This window comes from Trachemys scripta, chromosome 7 (genome assembly GCF_013100865.1).
Source record: "Trachemys scripta elegans isolate TJP31775 chromosome 7, CAS_Tse_1.0, whole genome shotgun sequence".
In the NCBI taxonomy this organism is placed as follows: domain Eukaryota; kingdom Metazoa; phylum Chordata; order Testudines; family Emydidae; genus Trachemys; species Trachemys scripta.
This window is the reverse complement of record NC_048304.1, coordinates 54,969,172-54,986,788: the sequence shown is the minus strand read 5'-3', so window position 1 is coordinate 54,986,788 and position 17,617 is coordinate 54,969,172. Positions and strand designations below refer to the sequence as shown.

At 51.8% G+C, this 17,617-nt stretch overlaps 1 protein-coding gene across 26 annotated transcripts in view; it reads left to right on the top strand.

The window, feature by feature from the left end:
• Nucleotides 1-17,617, top strand: part of CAMK2G (calcium/calmodulin dependent protein kinase II gamma) — a 164,138-nt gene that overhangs the window by 87,782 nt on the left and 58,739 nt on the right. For all 26 annotated transcript variants that reach the window (XM_034775778.1, XM_034775772.1, XM_034775764.1 and 23 more), the window contains exons 4-12: nt 2,127-2,181; nt 3,212-3,277; nt 6,316-6,388; nt 8,754-8,856; nt 10,720-10,803; nt 11,726-11,820; nt 14,601-14,723; nt 16,357-16,440; nt 17,031-17,073. In XM_034775778.1, coding sequence (XP_034631669.1) covers nt 2,127-2,181; nt 3,212-3,277; nt 6,316-6,388; nt 8,754-8,856; nt 10,720-10,803; nt 11,726-11,820; nt 14,601-14,723; nt 16,357-16,440; nt 17,031-17,073 — 726 coding nt within the window. The remainder of the gene's footprint in view (nt 1-2,126; nt 2,182-3,211; nt 3,278-6,315; nt 6,389-8,753; nt 8,857-10,719; nt 10,804-11,725; nt 11,821-14,600; nt 14,724-16,356; nt 16,441-17,030; nt 17,074-17,617) is intronic.

Genomic DNA, 17,617 nt, shown 5'->3' with positions numbered 1-17,617 from the left:
CTCACTGCATTAGCTAACTCCAGCTAAAGCAGCAGCAAAGGCCTTGCTTTTAACTCCGGTTAGCAGCTCACGTTCACCCCCGGGTCTTCTGCAGGTATTCACTTGAACTGCAAACCTGAGCTAAAAGTAGAGTTTCTTTGTCTTCACTGCTGTCCTAACTGGAGTTAGCTAACCTGAGATAAGAACACACCTTTTTTTTTTTTTTTTCTTTTTTCCAGTGAAGATGGACCTTGAAAGAGTGCTTCTGCTGTTGCATTGCTGGGAAGAAGCAGACTCAATACCCACCAGTGGCACTCGTGGGCCGGGGGGAGTGGTACTGGGCTGGGATTGAAGGGGTGGAGAGTTTCAGTATATTCCCCACTTCTCCTCATGGTCTTCCTCCTGTCCCCCCTTTTCCTTTCCTGCTCTTTCCGGACCCTTCCCTCTTCTGTCTCCCAACCGTTGCTTGTTACATTACTGCCATTGTAAGTCACCCCCGGTCAGCCTGCCAGCGTCCAGTCTCTTCTTTCCAGCCCTTCCTTGGCCCTGAGGCTCCAGCTGCCAGCGTCTCCCAGAGTGCGTCTCCTCAGCAAGCTTCTTAGAAAAGGGGTTCTCCTCTCCTAAGTCATCTTCTAATGACCAGACTCCAGGCTGATTTCCACCTGAGATCCCATGGGGCCGTAGCAGGGAAATGGCTCTTCTTTGTGTAGCTAACGACCTGGATTGGTGGGGAAGGCTCATTCTTCTTTTCCTCTGTGCAACCTTTAATGCTGGGGATCATTCCATCTTCCTAGCTGTGCGGGCATCTCTGGTTCCCTCCTGTCATGACTCTACTCTTACTGATCACACTGCTCTTCGGCAGTCTTTGAAGGTGGCTCTTCCACAGCCCGTGCTACCAGGTGCTTGCAAAGCTCCATTCTTGGCCCTCCCTTCTATCCTCCTGTCTGCCTTTGTCACTTGCCATCTTTGCCTTCCCTTTAACCATAGGCATGGACACCGCACTGTGTGTATCTTTGAGATATCCCTGTCTGTGTTCTTTCTGTCTTGACCAAATGATGCTCCACTTCCTTCATCCAAATGTATCAAAGGCAGAAGTGCTGCCCTTGGCCAGGAAGAGCACTGTGAACCACAAACCTAGCTCCTTTATATGGGTTTGTGACTCACTTCCCAGATCTCTTTACTACATCCTTCGCATCATCATTGATCCTGAATTTCCTTCTCCTTCCCGCTCTCCTGGGCCTGAACACCTGTTTGTTGCCACTTCTGCAGCACTGCCCTTTTGTGTGCTACTGGCTTCACTCCAGCTCTGCTGGAATTTTCACCCCTCCACCTCTCTCCTTGCTTGGACTACTGCAGTACCCTGTCTGTGACCGCTCCTGACCCCAGTGCATGGAGACTGCCGGTGCCTGCCCTCCCACACATGCAGCATCTCTGGGGCCCCACCTTTGTCTCACAGCGTCATGAACGGAGCTTTCCTTCTCATGCCATAATCCTGGCCGAGCTTTGCTGTTTGTAAGATCCCGCCGTTGATTTGCTCCCATTGATCTCACTGCTTGTGGATTGAGAGCCTTCTCCTCTGCTGCTCTTGCCATCTGGAGCCAGCTGTCCTGTTCTTGTCAACTTGCCTTCTCATGTCCAATTGCAGGTGGAAATCTCCCCCCGGAAATTGCTCTCCCCCACAGTAATTTTTTTGTTAACTCTTTTTGACTCCGCAAAGCACTCTTGAGGCTAGTTGGTAGGACAGATACTTTTAAAAGCAGACTTGCTTTAGCAGACAGTCTGAACAGATTTTTCAGGAAGAGCAACCGGCTGAACTGGATTCCTGAAACATAAGGTTTGAAAACAGAGACCCCGTATCTTGAGGACCGTGGTGTGTCCCCTGAACCCTTTGCTTTATTCTCTCCTCAATAGCACAGGTATCTTGGATCTGGTGCTAGAGGGGGAGCGGGTGAAGGATGCTCATAAATTATTTGGGATAAGGTATTGTGGGAGGGAGAGCTCTAGATTCCAGAGTGAAGGTGAAGGGGCTGAAGGGAGCAATGGGTTGCCAGATGGGACTGGGGAAATGTGGTCGTGGATTTCCAAGCGGGGTGGATCAGATCTGGAAAATGTTAAGTGTCCCTTGTTTCTTGTTTGTGTTTTTGCAGTGCGGCTCCATGACAGTATTTCAGAAGAAGGTTTCCACTACCTCGTCTTTGATCTGTAAGTTCCTCCCTTTGGCTCTGGTGCTTCGTGGCTGAGACAAAGCTGTGGAGTGCTGATTTAAGAGCAGAATAAAAGATCCTTGAACCTCTATTTTCCCCCCTCCTTTCCCCACCAGGACCTGTACCCCAGCTCTTGACAACAAGGCTATAATCCGCTGACAAAGAACCTCCTCCTAAAATAGGGTTTTGGTCTTCTTTCCAGGGTTAATAGTCACTGTGCAACAAAATCACAGGTGGTTTCATGCTGGGTTAAGGAGCTGAAGATCAGTGTGTCCTAGAGCCAAAGACTCATTGGACCTTAAACCGTTGGAAATATTGGCTGGTGTACAGTACTAGCTTGCATGACTCTGTGTGTAGTGTTGAGCCTTCCCAGCTTCTTCTGCAGCGTGAACTCTGCATGTGAAGGAGGTGGACAGGGGTACAAGATGTGGGTGTGGAGGGGGGAATAGATGGGGTGCTTGTATGAGAGAGGTCAGAAAGTAGGACAGAGGGGTCCTGTGTGTGGGGATGGATGTAGGAACTGCCTGGCAGCAAATGTAGGGGTGAGAGGTATGTAGTATGGCAGTTTCTGACCTGTGTCTGCTATCTAATTTTAGGGAATGATGAGATTGTTCCAAGGGGGACAGGTTTCCTTTCCATGCCACAGATACAATAGGTGGGGGGGAGGGAGGGCACCTGGTGTGTTTATGGCATGTGTACTGGCTACAGTTATGTGGCTCAAGATGCTGGTGCCCACCATGCTTATTTGCTATGGAAGTGGAACCCAGAGCACTGTGGATGTGAGTGCAAGGATGCCCCGCTGTTTGGGTAACAATCCCTTGCTGCTCTCGATGCCCTTTCTGACGTGAGTGGGGAGCTGGTGCTCTGAGGTTTCTGGCCCTGGCTCGCCCTCCCTCGGGATAATCTCAGGCAAAGATTCAGGCAGGCTGGCAGAGGGCAGCCTGGTACCCCAGGAGCGAGTGTGTACCCCTTGTGCCTCCTCACTGCGCGTGGGAGTCTCCTAACCTCCCTTGGTCTGTCTCCTCCAGGGTCACTGGTGGAGAGCTCTTTGAAGATATTGTCGCCAGAGAGTACTACAGTGAAGCTGATGCTAGGTAAGAATCTGTGCTCAGACTCTCCCTGTTACATGCCGATCATGTCAGAGAGTACGGCATGTTTGCACATGGCCATGTTGTAAAATAAATGCTCCCCATGTGGGAAACCCCTCCTCCGCATCCCATCACTAATGCAGCCTTTCAGCTGTAGCGGTGACAGATTCAGTGTAGCTGACTCTGTGTGGCGTTTGGCCCATCCCCTTTGCATACATTGCTTGTCTCTGGAGGGCCTGCTGCCGGCGTCTGTCTGACCTGGCTGCTGAAGGGGGAGCAGCGATGTGTGTTTGGAAGGGTAAAGCACAAGAGGAAGAATTGTTTTCAGTCATATTAGAGAACTGGAAACCTGGACTACTGACTTCTTATCTCAGCTCTACCAGGAACTCGTGCTCGCCTCAGGCAGTTCTGTGCAACTGACTTGTGCCTCAATTTCTCCATATGTAAAATGGGGGTGCTTCTTATCCCAGTGTGTGTAAAGCATTCACAGCCTCTGCTGATAGATGCTTAGAAGCACAAGGCACAGTATGGGAAGGGAAGCTTTTGATTCTCAACTTTAAACAGACTTAAGTCCTGTCCCCCCTCTGTGTGTCCCCCACCTTCACCCCTGAAGAGTTGGGCTTCCCTAAACGAGTCTGGACTGGGCTCGCTCCTGACGTCTCTGGCCATCCCTTAGTTGTTGACAGTATCCCATTTCACATCAGTCCAGGTGTGCGCTCTGGATACCTAGTCTGCTTCCAGAGATGGGGGCATTTGAAATGGGATCTCCAGCTCTGGTCTGGGGGAGATGGGAAGGGGGGAGCAGAGGCCTATGGTGAAGTTTCATGGAACCCCGCCCTGCCCCAGCGAGCTATCCCTGCCTGCCTTTGGCTGGAGGGGGAGCTGAGGAGAGCCTGGGAAGAGACGGTAATAGCCAGTGTGCGGCAGCGATGGAGCGAGCACCATTGGGGTGCCTAGGTTGGAGTGACAGGGTGCGGCACTTCGGGTGTGAGATGCACTCCTGGAGCTGCTCTGTGGCATACATAAAAGAACAGAGCGTGGCCCTTGCAGGCATTTCCAGGGCAATGTTTGGGTGCTCGTTTGCCCCTACTGTGGCTCAGTTAGAGCCTCCTCCTGCTGCCTGGCTCTGGAAGTGCAGCATTACACATCACTCTCCCCTGCAGGATGTGCTGCGACAGGCCACTGTGTGCTGAAGGTGAAGGAAGTCCGGGGGGCAGGTGCTCTCTGAGGGAGTGGGTGATGTTAGGAGCCAGGAGCCCTTGGGATGCATTTAACAGCTCTGGGGCTGTTGCAGGCATGTTTGTCCCAGACCAAGTGATGTTCCCTGGCTCATCCCATTCAGTCCAGCGGGGGTGGGAGGTGATTGGATTGTCCCCACCTACACACAACCACCCCGTGCCCTGGAGGGGGATGCGAATGAGGAGCAGTAGTGAGGAACACCACTAGTGGCAGAGGAGGGGGACCCTGGTTAGGTTAAGGGAAGAGGAGAGAATTGGGTCTGCTTCTTGTCTGTGCCTACACAATGTCCTCTTGTCCTCTCTGAGGGTGCTCGATCCCTCCAACTCAAGCTGGGCTGATCGAACCGTGCCCACGGAGCCCAGCATTTGCTGAGCAAGTACAAAGCCCTCCCTTTCTAGCCGCACGCCAAGCTGAGCTGAATTCCAGAGCAGGCTGGGAGAGCGAGGTTCGTGCCAATCCGCCTCGCTTGGCTCGCTTGGGACACCTCACACTTTTGCCATTTTTGGCCAGAAAGTCTCTTGCTCAGGCTTGGCTCTGTTCTAATTATACATTTTTTTGTTTTGTTTTGTTTTGGGAGCGGGGAGATATTCACAGAATCTGACCTGGTGGCTTGTGCTGCCAATTCCAGTGGGAGGGGCTGGTGGGTTAACGATATACAGTGCAGCAACTTCACGCATTTCCAATCTGTAAGATCCATAAAGAAACCCTGGGCCCCTGAGACTTGGAAAAACATCTGCTTATTCCCAGTGGGGCGGCCGCTCTGGCTTCTCCAGAGTGAACTGTCAAGGGAGGCCGACCACCCCCACTTCCCACAGATGGGCTCTGACTGCCTGGCCTCAGGAGCTGTTTAAATCTGTGCTCCTTTCCACATCAAAGAGGCTTCCTCTCTCAGTATGACACCTACGTAAATGCTGCTGCATCTGCTCCAGCCCGAGAGCTTGGGAACCACTATCCGGCTGACTAGCCTCCTCCAGCAATGTCAGCTGTGTGTGTGTGTGTGTCTGGTGCATGCGCTCTGTGGGTGTAACATTGTCCCTGACAAGCCAAGTGTAAATAACATCTTGCTCCTCTCCCTGTGGCGTCAGTGCTGAGAATGGCACTGGTTTTCTGCGGGCTGGGGGAGTGCGGCACGGTGCACTCAGCAGAGAGCAACTCTGTTTTTCAGCTTCTAACTCCCTAAGTGGGATCTGTACTTAAAAGGCGCCCGGCTAGCGGGTGCGTGTGTGTGGGGGGGGAGTGCGTGCACATTGTGTATGTAAAGTGCTTGAAATGCTGCTCTGAAAGCCGTGTCAATTGGCAGGCGCCCAGATTCTTCGTCCTGAGCTTGATGGAGCAGGCTGCTGTTTCATGAAAGCTTGGGCCGGGCCTAGCTGCGTGTTTCTGTGGCTTGGCCTTGTTAGCCCAACCCTGAGCTACTGCTTACACAAGCGCGGGCGCATGTCTTCAGTTGATAAAACAAACACGGTGCCTAATGCCAGGGAGAGGGGAAGGAGGTGGGCAGGGAAAGGGGTCAGTGGGATGGTAGGAGGGGGCAGTGAGGTCCTGCTATCTAAGCCCACTGTTGAACTGTCTTTGAAACCCTGTTGCTAAGCAACAAAATTCCAGCTGTGGTAGTTTGGGAGCAGCAGCAGCTGGTGGGCATGATGGGGTTGGAGGAGCTGTTTGGGGGCAGGTAACTGCTGGGCCTGACCCAGAGTCCCTGAACTCCCCCTGCAACGGTTAGGAAGGGTGGGGAAATGGAGGTTAGAGGCTGAGAGTGTGTGTAACCCTGTCTCTCTCCTTTTCTCCTTCTGCTCGTCTTGAAGCCACTGTATTCACCAGATACTGGAGAGCGTGAATCACATTCACCAGCATGATATCGTGCACAGGGATTTGAAGGTAATGCTGCCTCCACTACTCAGGAGGGGGATGGCAGTCGGTGTCATTGGCAGGAGCTTCGGTGGCTGATGTCTGCCCGTACCCACAGGCGCCACACCCGCAGCTCCCATTGGCTATGGTTCGTGGCCAGTGGGAGCTGCGGAGCCAGCGCTTGTGGTAGGAGCAGCATGCGGAGCCCCCTTGGCCACTCCTTCCCCTAGGAGCTACAGGGACATGCCGGTTGGAGCCAGATAGGGAGCCTGCCAGCCTCATTAACCCTTCCCCCATCCCTCCCCCCATGCAGCACCAGCAGGATCTCTGGCTGCGCATCGCTGCTCCCCCTCCCTCAGCACCAATGGGGATCCCTGGCCACGTGCCTCCCCACGCTTCCACTGCAGCACCAGCGGGAGTCCCAGACCAGCACCCAAGGCGCCCCCGGCCCACCCTTCCCGAGCACCCACGGTGCCCCAGCCCAAGTTTTAGTTAGGGGTATTTAGTAAAGTCATGGTCAGTTCACGGGCAGTGAATTTTTGTTTACTGCACATGACCTGTCCATGACTTTTACTAAAAATACCCATGGCTAAAATGTAGCCTTACTTACAAGTTTAATCAAATAGCTGATCCACTAAGCACTGGCTGAATCAGGCTTCTGCAATGCCACAGCACACTTATGCCCCCAGAGTCCCCTCACAGGAGAGCTTTCAACTCCCTTCCCATGGAGTACCTGCTGCTGTACTGGGAGTTGATCTGACTCCAAAAAGTGAAAGTTTTGCACCAGGAGGCCTGTCTGTCCAGCAGCATACTCTGTCTTGCATGGGAATGTGACTGCCAGAAGCTGCTCTGCTAGGCCTGGTCTACACTGGGGGGGAATCGATCTAAGATACGCAACTTCAGCTACGAGAATAGCGTAACTGAAGTCAACGTATCTTAGATCGAATTAAAATTACTTACTTCGCATCCTCGTGGCGCGGATCGATGGCCACGGCTCCCCTGTCGACTTTGCTTCCACCTTTCGCACTGCTGGAGTTCAGCAGTCAACGGGAAAGCGATCGGGGATCGATTTATTGCATCTACACTACATTACCCCCTCCCCCATGCACCTAAACCATCACCTGCACAGTGCAGGCAGGGATAGGCTTTGTGTGCATGCCTCACCTACCCCATCCCCACTGTGCAGGTTACTGAGCCACACCCCCTCCCTCACCCAGCAGGACTGCAGTTATAAGTCACCATGGGAGACAGATGCCCTGCTGTGCAAATGACCTCCAAGGAATGTGATAATCCAGTTCCTGGATTTCCAGCCTTCTGTCCTGCTGGAGGCCACCTTTCCCCCCTCTCATTGGTGCCTGCTGAAGACTCCAGTCTGCGTAGTTTTATATCCTGACAAACATGGGTGAGGTTCTGGGCTCCTCCCGCTCCTGCCCTTTCCAGCACACCCCTGTCCCTGTCTGTAAGTGCAGTGGGAACTCCATTTCCTGCTGAACTGCTGCAGCCAGTGTCTTCAGGGCATGTGTGTTAGAGGCAGGGTCCCCTTTGTGAACTGCCCTGGCAGGCAATGCCTCAGCCTGGAGGAATGTTTTGCAGCCACTTTAACCCCTTCGCTGCTTTCTCCAGCTGAAGCCTCCAGAACACAACTGAATTCCTCGAACGCCTGAGGTTCTATTTGGGTGACATCCTTTTTCCTAATACTTCAGAGGTGGGGGTGTGGGGTCCCATCTCTGGTATAAGGTGTTTTCAGGAGGTGGGAGAACAGCAGCATCCCATCCCTGGCACAGGGAAGGTTTTGTCGCTCATCTGTGGAGAGGGTGATGTGGGAGCATTTAATAAACTCCTGTAGACGGGGGTTCACCACTCGAACAAATGGAGCTTTCATTAGCAGCATCAGTAGCACTGCAGTGAGCTATGCTGAGAGGCACTCTCCATAAAGCTACTGTCTGACTAGACTGTGCCTTCCCGCATTAGATCTCTCTTTGGCAGTCCTTATTATCATATTTGCTTGTCCACTGCCTTGGGAACTGTGTGATGTTCGTGGGGAGCCCCGTCACTGCAGATTGTTGTATCTGCTGCATCATTTTCTCTCTGCATGGATGTGTTGGAATCATGTCCTGGAGGGACTGTGCTGTCAGCGCCACCTGGTGTCAGCGCTGGGTGTGTGGGTTGGGCTGGGCTGGGAGAGGCGCTTGCATTGCACGTGAGAGCAAAGGGAGATTAGATGAGCCCTTCCATCATTGAGGCCATTGGTGATAGCTGGGCCTTAGGCTGAATGGCTGCTTTCACACAGGGCCCTTGCCTGAATTTAAACAGATCGAAACACTGAGGAAAGGAGATTAATGTGGATTTCTTTCTCCCACCCCTCCCTCCTTTCTCTTCTCTCTCCTTTCGCCAGCCTGAGAACTTGCTACTGGCGAGTAAGTGTAAGAGTGCCGCTGTCAAACTGGCCGACTTTGGACTGGCTATAGAAGTGCAGGGGGAGCAGCAGGCCTGGTTTGGTAAGAAGAAGATCTGAGCCTTTCCTTTTCTAGCTGCCCCTTCCAGCCTCCTTTGTACATGCCAGGGCTTAGGAAGGGTCTAGTTTATTTGGGCTTGACCTCTTCCAACTAACTATTAGACGAGTTCAGTGCCACACCTTCTTTGCCCAGCACCCCTGCTTCTGGGGCCTTTGGACTGGGTAAAATGGGAGCAAGAGAGAAAATATGACCATATATGAGCCTTAAGGATGAATCTCCTCTCTTGTTTTCCTTCCCAAATGTACAGTAGGAGTTAGTCACAGAGGCTGCAGAGCCGGCTTTAGGCCAATTCAACCAATTCCCCTGAATTGGGCCCTGTGCCCAAGCCCCGGTACGGTGTACCGGTGTGGCCTGGCTTCCCCAGGGTTCAATTTAAAGGGCCTGGGGCTCCCAGCAGGGGCTGAAGCCCCAGGCCCTTTAAATTGCCACCAGAGCCCCACTGCTGGAGCCCTGGGATAGGGCTGCGGGGCTCTGGGAGCTATTTAAAAAGTCTTCCCCAGGGCTCCCTCGGCTATTTAAAGGGCCGGGACAGTAGACGCAGGGGAGCCCTGGGCCCTTTAAATAGCCCCCAGAGCCCTGGGGTAGTGGGGGGCTCTGGGGGCTATTTAAAGGGCTGGGGCTCTAGCTGCCTCTGCTGCACCCCCTGCCCACACCAGCCCTGCAGCCAGCCCCTGTCTCCAGCCAGCCCTGCACTCCCTGCCCGCAGCCAGCCCCTGCCGCACCCCGCTGCCTGAAGCCAGCCAGTCCCGCACTCCTCTGTCTCCAGCCCTGCCAACCCATGCCGTACCCCCCTGCGGCCCTGCCTGAAGCCAGCCAGCCCACCCCACACACCCCTGTCTTCAGCCAGCCCCGCACCCCTTGCCCTGCCTCCAGCCAGCCCCATGTCCACTGGTGCCCTGCAGTTCCCAGGGCAGTAACCCTGCACACCTGCTTCAATGAGGGGGGCTGGGACCCACACATGTGCACACCACACCCCAAGGGAGTTGGCGGGGACCCACACTTGTGAAATGCAGCTCATTAATAACCGATAAACAGCATATATGATGCAATGTACATAATATATAATTTTATTATTTATATAGTTATGGAAAGTAAATAATACATGGAAGAAATGAAAGGCTTTTTTTTTTTTGTTAGTCATCCCTGCTGGGGCCCCGCCAAAAATGTTCAAATTGGGCCCCGTACTTCCTAAAGCCGGCCCTGAGAGGCTGCCCCAGCTGCAAAGTCCAGACCCTGATACAAACTTTTCCCACTGCTCAGGAGTGTTGGGATCTGCAGATTTTGTTTCCCCTTTTTGTATAAATGGGGACAGCTGCAAAGTCCAGGCCTTGATCTGGACTCCTCAGGTGTGTTTGGGTCTGGGCTTGTCTCTCTCTAGGTATAACAGAGTTAGGAACCAGATCTTTTCTGGCTGAACATTGGCATTGAGATTCACAGTGATCAGTGTCTTGGAAATTCCTGAGAGATGGCAACAGCTGTGGGTCTGTTCACATCCTTTGGCTAAGCCATGTGCCAGGGTTTGTTTTCGAACTCCAAACCACACAGGTATCCATGGGCTAAGATGTGGCACAAGGGCTTGTGCTCTAGAGGGTGACATGATCCCATTCACTGCTCGCTCTTTGCTTGCTTATAGCATTTTGAGCCAGTGGACTGTTAACCCATCCCTCTGCCTTCCCTTTCCTGTGTCCATTGGCCTCCACAGAGGTAACTCAGGGAAGTCTAGGCAAGAGGGGAAGCATGGGCTTGTGAAAATTAAATGTTACAGTTTTCAGAACTTGTGGTAGGAGCCAGCAGATCTTTCTAGCTGGGTACTGTGTATGCCCCGTGTCGTTCCTTTCCTCACAGGGTTTGCTGGTACTCCAGGCTACCTCTCCCCTGAGGTGTTGAGAAAAGATCCTTATGGAAAACCAGTGGACATATGGGCATGCGGTAAGATCTCATAACAGTGATAACACTTTGCCCTGACACTGCATTGTTTACAAACAGCAGCCATTCTTTGCAGTCCCCTGTTAGAATGGTCCTCATCCCCCTTTCACAGACAGGGAAAAGAAGGCACAGGGGTTAAGTGACGTGCCCAAGGTTGCAGGTGGAGCAGATGTCGGAGCGTTGATTGCAATTCAGTTGCTCCTAATTCCTAGTCCTGTGCTCAGACAAGCCATCAGAGCCTTCTGCTGGGGCTAAATAGTCAGAACCCATCCTTGCCTCACCGAGCCAGCGCTCCATTATTTAGCTCTATAATGTTCGCTCCATGGGTGCACCTTTCTAAAAGGGAAGCATAAGTGTACATATAATTGAAGACTGATCAGTTTAAAGCCCTAGGACATGGAGGATGTCGAACTGATGTGTGGTGGAGACCTATTCCTGCAGGCCTGGGTGTTAGGCTTTCCTGCCCTGCAAAAAGCACATGAGGCCAGCATGGAAGAATCTTGAAAACACCTGTAGAACCTTGCTGTGCAGTGTCCTCACTGGGCTTGGTTTCTGGAAGCAGCTGGAAGCTGTGGCTCACTAGCCGTGATGTATGGGGAGGTAGAAGGGCAGCATGCGCCTCCTTTGTCCTAGGAGCTGGGGATCAGAGTTGATCTTGGTGTGCCAGGACCAAGTCCAGCAGCTGAGGGGAGATGGAGGCTCCTGGGGCTGCTCCTGCTCCTTGTTCATCATCACGTTCAGACCTCCAAGGTACTAAAGACCCAGCGCAGACACTGCTGGAAAAGGAATGTTGAGAGGGCAGGAAGGGGGTTCTCCTCAGCTCTGAAATGGATGTACAGATGGAGGATGGGAGTAATCGGAGCCAATTAACCTAACCCCAGCATATCTGTGTCTCTCTCTCTCTCTTCCCCCCCCCCCCCCCCAGGAGTGATTCTGTACATACTGCTAGTGGGTTATCCTCCCTTTTGGGATGAAGATCAGCACAAGCTCTATCAGCAGATCAAAGCTGGAGCCTATGATGTAAGGACATATCCTCGCTGAGTACCTGCATGGTGTAGAAAGCCTGTGCCATCTAGTCAGCCAAAATCTGGCATGGTTTCACTTGGTGACCAGTGGCAGCCACATGGCTGCTGTGCCAGGTGGTGCTTGGAGTGTCTGCCTTGTGTTCGTTGGGCTTTCTTTTTGCTGCATGCTTAGCATGATACTGTGTGGGGCTACCATTGGGGTCCGCGGGGGCGTGGTCATTGTGGTGGGTACAGGGAGATAATTGGGTCAGGAAAGAAGTACCAAACTCAGCTGCTCTACACTCGTGGGCTTAATGCAGTGAAGTGCTGGAGGAGATACAAATACTGACCCTCCAAGGGGAACGCAAGGAGCATGAACTGGAAGGATCTCATCCCACCAATGCCTTATAGAACAATGTGGGGAAACGCTTTCTAGAGACAGCTTGACCTGTGGCCCATGGCCTCCTGCACCTCACAGTGGAATTTGCCTGCAGTTGTGGAAAAACTGTCCTGATCTGCCCAGCAGTGAGTGTTCTGCTGGAGGGGGTGGCTCTGAGGTGTGTGACTGGGGAAACTGGGACTGGCATGAGGGATCAGAGGCTGTTGTGAGGGTGAAGGCATCAGCATGGCACTGCTCTTGGGACTGTGGCCAGAGAGGTGGTCATAGGGTGCAGCGTGATGTCTGACCAGACCGAGTAACGGTTTGGTGGGGAGGTTAGAGCCAGAGAGGTTAAGCATTAATGACTGTTCTCTGACTGCAGCAGTTTGGACACTTGGAATAAATCTTCCTGAGTGAGGGGAGCCTGTTGAAGTGGGAAATAAACCTGGAGCTATTGATCCAAGAGTGGCTGGCATACGCATTGCAGGGAAGCTGCGGGGTTCGCTCTGTGGGCAGTCACAGTGCCCATACTTAGCTCAGAGCAGTCAGAGATGGAACGGTGGGGGTAGGATGTTTCTGCTGGAATCAAGTAACCTCCCCTGCCGCCAGGCCTGAGGACACTGCTCTGTCTTACTGCTCGTTTTGTTCGTAGTCTCCTTCTCTTCTGTGTGTCTGGTTCTTGTGCTAAATGCTATGTTTAAAATGTGTTGCAGCAGGAATGCAGAGTGGGATTTTCAAAGCGCCTAAGAGGTTAGACACCTAACTCCTCTGGCAGGTGACTGGGAGTTAGGAGCCCAACCCCCCTAACTCCCATTGACTTTCAACCCCCTTCAGATTTTCAAGTGTCTATCTGTCATGAACCCTAGTTCCTGCAGCCCCCTTCTGTGTCATGTATGGCAGGGAGCAACTTCCACTTTAATAGGAATAGAAAATATCTCCTGTAGCCCACCCTGCCCGGGGAGGGGGGTGTGTGTTGGACTACTCCATTTTACCTCTTGACTGAATGGGAAGTGGCCATTGTGAATTTCAATCTCCAGAAAACAAGTTGTTTGTGTTTCAGAGGAAGCCCATGGGGTTTAGACTCAGTACCTGGGTTTTGTGAAATGTGACCAGGAATCTTTTTTGTTTGGAAATAACCTCCCAATGAAAGCTCAGGGTTTTCTGAGGGTTTTTAAGCACTCCCCCACAATGTTTGCAGCTCAGACATTGCAGCGCTGTGCCTGAGACCTGGGATGTGAAACTGACACACAGCAAGTGTGCCCCTGACTAGTGCATTTTTGTGGTCCGTGTTGAGTGGAGCACAAAGCATAAGCTAATTGTGAATGGGAAAAGTCAAGGAGCTCTTTAAGCTTTTTTCAGCTCTAATACTTGGAGAAAATGTTCACAGCACAGGGAAGGACATCTTGTTTTTAAACACAGGTCACTTAAAGCAACCATGACCCTTTAACTGCCCTCTGGGTCGTCTCTGTGTTCAGAAGCTGTATGTTCCGCTCAGGTGGCCGAGCCATGGTCCACTTAGGGTATGTCTTGGATCCCAGCTCAGGCGGACGTGCACGCGCTGGCTCCGCTCAAGCTAGCACTTTTAAATTAGCACTGTAGCTGCGGCTACCCAGGTGGCGGCTCGGGCTAAGCACCTGAGTGCAGTCCTGCCTGACCCTTAAATACATACACAGCCAGCTGGCCTGAGCTGCTACCCATACCACCGTGGCCACGCTGCTATTTTTAGGTGCTAGCATGAGCAGAGTACCTGATGTGGGGGTTACACCTCCCAGCTGCTGTGCAGACGTGCCTGTAGTTCCACAGTGCTTTCATCTGTTACACCCCAGAAGACCTGGGGGCACTGTCCTCATCCATACTGATGTGCTGAACTGCACATGGAGTGTTAGTAGTTCAAGGACTTCAGATCTCTGCCCTTCATCTCCATAACCACATGTTGCCAGCCTCTGACGTGTCTCCCATTCCCCAGGCAACAATTTCTGATATTACAAACATGATTACAGCTTTTTAGTATGTGGGGACGGGGGGGGGGGGGGGTTAAAGGAGACTGTGCATCTGTTTTCACATGTCTGCACCAAATGCTCAAGAAGGGAAGGAAGCTACAGATCTTTAAATTGACTTACAGATTTGAGTAAAAGCTCAAGGCCTGACTGAATCCTGAAAGGTTCCTTGAACTGTTTGGCTGCCCCGTGGACATCCATTGTACAGCCATCAAAATGGTGCATGTATTTGTCAAGTCCCATAGTATTTTCACACTGTGGGTGTCACCCAAAAGTTTGTGTCCCCCAGGTACAAACTAGCTGTGGTGGTGCCGAAGGGGTTAAAGCCTGATCAGGGTTTGGTGTGTTGGAATGGATTTCCTCCAGCGGGAAAGGAGGATTGTGTTCAGCATCTCATCTCTTCTCCTCTCTCCCTCCTAGTTCCCGTCACCTGAGTGGGACACAGTGACTCCTGAAGCAAAGAACTTGATCAATCAGATGTTGACGATAAACCCGGCTAAACGCATCACAGCCGATCAAGCACTCAAACACCCATGGGTCTGTGTAAGTGTCTCCTTCCTCACCTGTTAGGAGGTCATGCCATTGTGCATGCTGAAGCCATGTGCTAGGAGGACAGGCTACTAGAGCAGGAGGGCAGAGCTAGGGGCAGAAATCAGGGGCTGTCTAATCAAGCATGTTTGTATGCTTTGAACTGTGAGCTTGTAGGTGCTGGCATGGGAAAGGCCCACCTATTTTATAGCATTTTGTAACCACTGCTATATTGAAGAGATGCAGAACAAATGGCTTTTAATTTCAAGGCTGTTTTATCCAATAACCATTGATTGTCAATGCAGATCATTGTCATGTGCCATATCTAGGGAGACATCAGCTTGAATAGCCTGGCCCCTGGGTATCCTGAGCTCTGCATCCCAGCCCTAGTTTGTCATAGGGGCTCTTTGTTTTTCACAGGAAAATGTGGAAGTGTTTTCGTAACACCTACAAACATTCCATATTGCCACTAGCCATAAGTGTAATGCTAGTGGCCATGAAGCAGCTTTGACGAGCTCTCTCCCTTGAGAGCTTTCTCCTTTCCAGACCAGGAGCATTGTGGTTCTCACATTTTCTGCAGAGCTAGTAAGAGGATCCTGAAGTATAATTGACAGCAAGAAGCTCTTTCAAAGGGGATGGCCCAGACTTCCCACCCCCCGCAACAGCAGTGCAGATTGTAGCCAGCTTTGAGAGCAGGGGTGGCTAGGTTTGAGGTCACAGTAGAGGATCCCTGCGTAACTTTGTAGAATCTGAGCACAGTGCATGCTGTTCTCCCAGGTCTTAATGAATTTGTTTGAACCAAGAGAGCTGCTCACAGCAGGGCTGTAATGCCTACGGGTCAGCATGATAGTCCATCGCCCGCTATCCTTGTAAAGCGAATGCAGACTAGTAGGTCTGTGTTAGAGCAAGAGCCAGTCTGGCATCAGCGTCCGGTTTCCGAATGTTCCCTGACTCTCTAACAACACTTCTGGGAAGTGCTTCTCTTGCAGCTGATGTGACCCCAGCCGAGTGCTGGTGACAAGTGCGCCCCGCTGGCTGGACGCTGCACTCAGGCTGTCAGCTGATGCGGTAGAACTATCTGACTGAGCCATATGACTCCACAGCTGTATGCTGAACATCATATTCCGCATCTGATGCAAGGGTGCTGGGGGCTGTCTTTGTACTCGCAGGTTCGAAGAGCAGCCTTGTCCAAGAGGCATCAGGATAGCCAGACAATGGTCTTCACTCGCTGGCTTGAATTTTCCTTTTGAGATTTAGTAACAAGATCCGCCTCTTCCCCTCCCCTCTTCCCACCCAGCGTAATTGCTGGTTATGCACTTTTGCCTCAGATCTGTTTTTGTTCTTTAGTGTCTGAATGATGGAGAACTTTGCTCTTGAATGACTCACTTTCTCAGACATGGGTCTGTGATAACAACCCACCTTGTTTAGAACCTCTCGCCACAGGGGGATGGTTAATGTCAACTTGCAGTTGGTTTCTGCTGCCAGGTCTCTGCAGGGTCCATTAGGAGCAGGGCACCCAGAGCTGAGCTGCTCAGTCATGTTAGTGTGCATATTGGCTGTAGCGTGTGAGCGGAGAGCTGGAAGGAGAACTCAACTTGCTGATTTGTTTACAATTATTTAACAATCTTTCCTTGTTCCGGTCTTCCAGCAACGATCCACCGTGGCCTCCATGATGCACAGACAAGAGACTGTGGAGTGCTTGAGAAAGTTCAATGCCAGAAGAAAGCTGAAGGTGAGTAGGTGTTTGCCTTTTTTGGGAGGGGGAATGTGGGAGGGTGGTGGTCTAGTGGCTGAAGCACAAGGCTGGGAGAGCTGGGATCTCTTCCAAGCTCTGCCTCTGACTTGAAGTGTGCCCCACATCACTTCCCCTCTCTGTGCCTCAGTTTCTCCCTCTGTGCTGTGGAGCAAATACCTGCCTTGCCAAAGGTGTGCTTGAAGATTAGCTCATTAATGTTTATCAAGTGCTTTTTGAGATCCTCTAATATAAAGTGCTCTAGAAGTTTCTTTGCGGGTTGGGAGATTTCTGTAGGTACAGAAATTCATTTCCCTTAGGGTCTGTTCTCTCCATGCCCAATGCCCACCTGGCCCCCACTTAAAGAGAGCTGAAATAACCAAATGAGCACTCCATGCTTAAGACCTGTTACCTACCATGCTGATCGGTCTTCTGGCTCCCAGCCCCAAAGTAACGTAACCGTTCAATAGCAGCTGCTGGGAGATGGAGAGGATCTCGGTAGCCTGTCTAATCCCGAACCACTGGGATTTCTGCATCCCCTGTCTGAGATTTATCGCTATTTATCCCTGCTCTCTCCTTCTCCCCCGCAGGGTGCAATCCTCACAACAATGCTGGTCTCACGGAACTTTTCTGGTAAGTTCTCCCTACCCTTATCCCGTCCCCCTTATTTCTACATAGATCTGGATGCATTTTAACCCTTAAGGGGTGAGTCAGAGAAGAGAGGGGCCTTGTTCTGTTTAGCATTCCAAAATCCATTAGTTTTGCCCTGGCCAGTGACCAAGAGGGAGAAACATTAGACTAGTTCGGGGAGGAGCCTGCATCTGGAACAAGAGGGGAATCCAGTCTGCTACCAAAATCCCCTCATGTTTTATTGCAGGCTCATGTTTGGGATGTTCTAGTCAGCATCAATCAGTTTTCCCTTTGGAAACCCTAATTATCAGGGACTATAACTGCAACAATGATTCCCTCAGACCTTAGCCAGGGACCTGGCTCCACCACTGGACAAGAATGATATTTTCAGGGGAGAATAGCCATTAGGGTGCTGGGTATCCCTGGCCCAACCAGAAAGTCTCAAACGTGCAAGCTATTAGGTGTTTCCATCTCTGTCTCTGAAGTGGCTGTGAGGCTCGGTGACCATTAGCTTGGCTGCCTGCTGAACATTCTGTGCACTTACTGA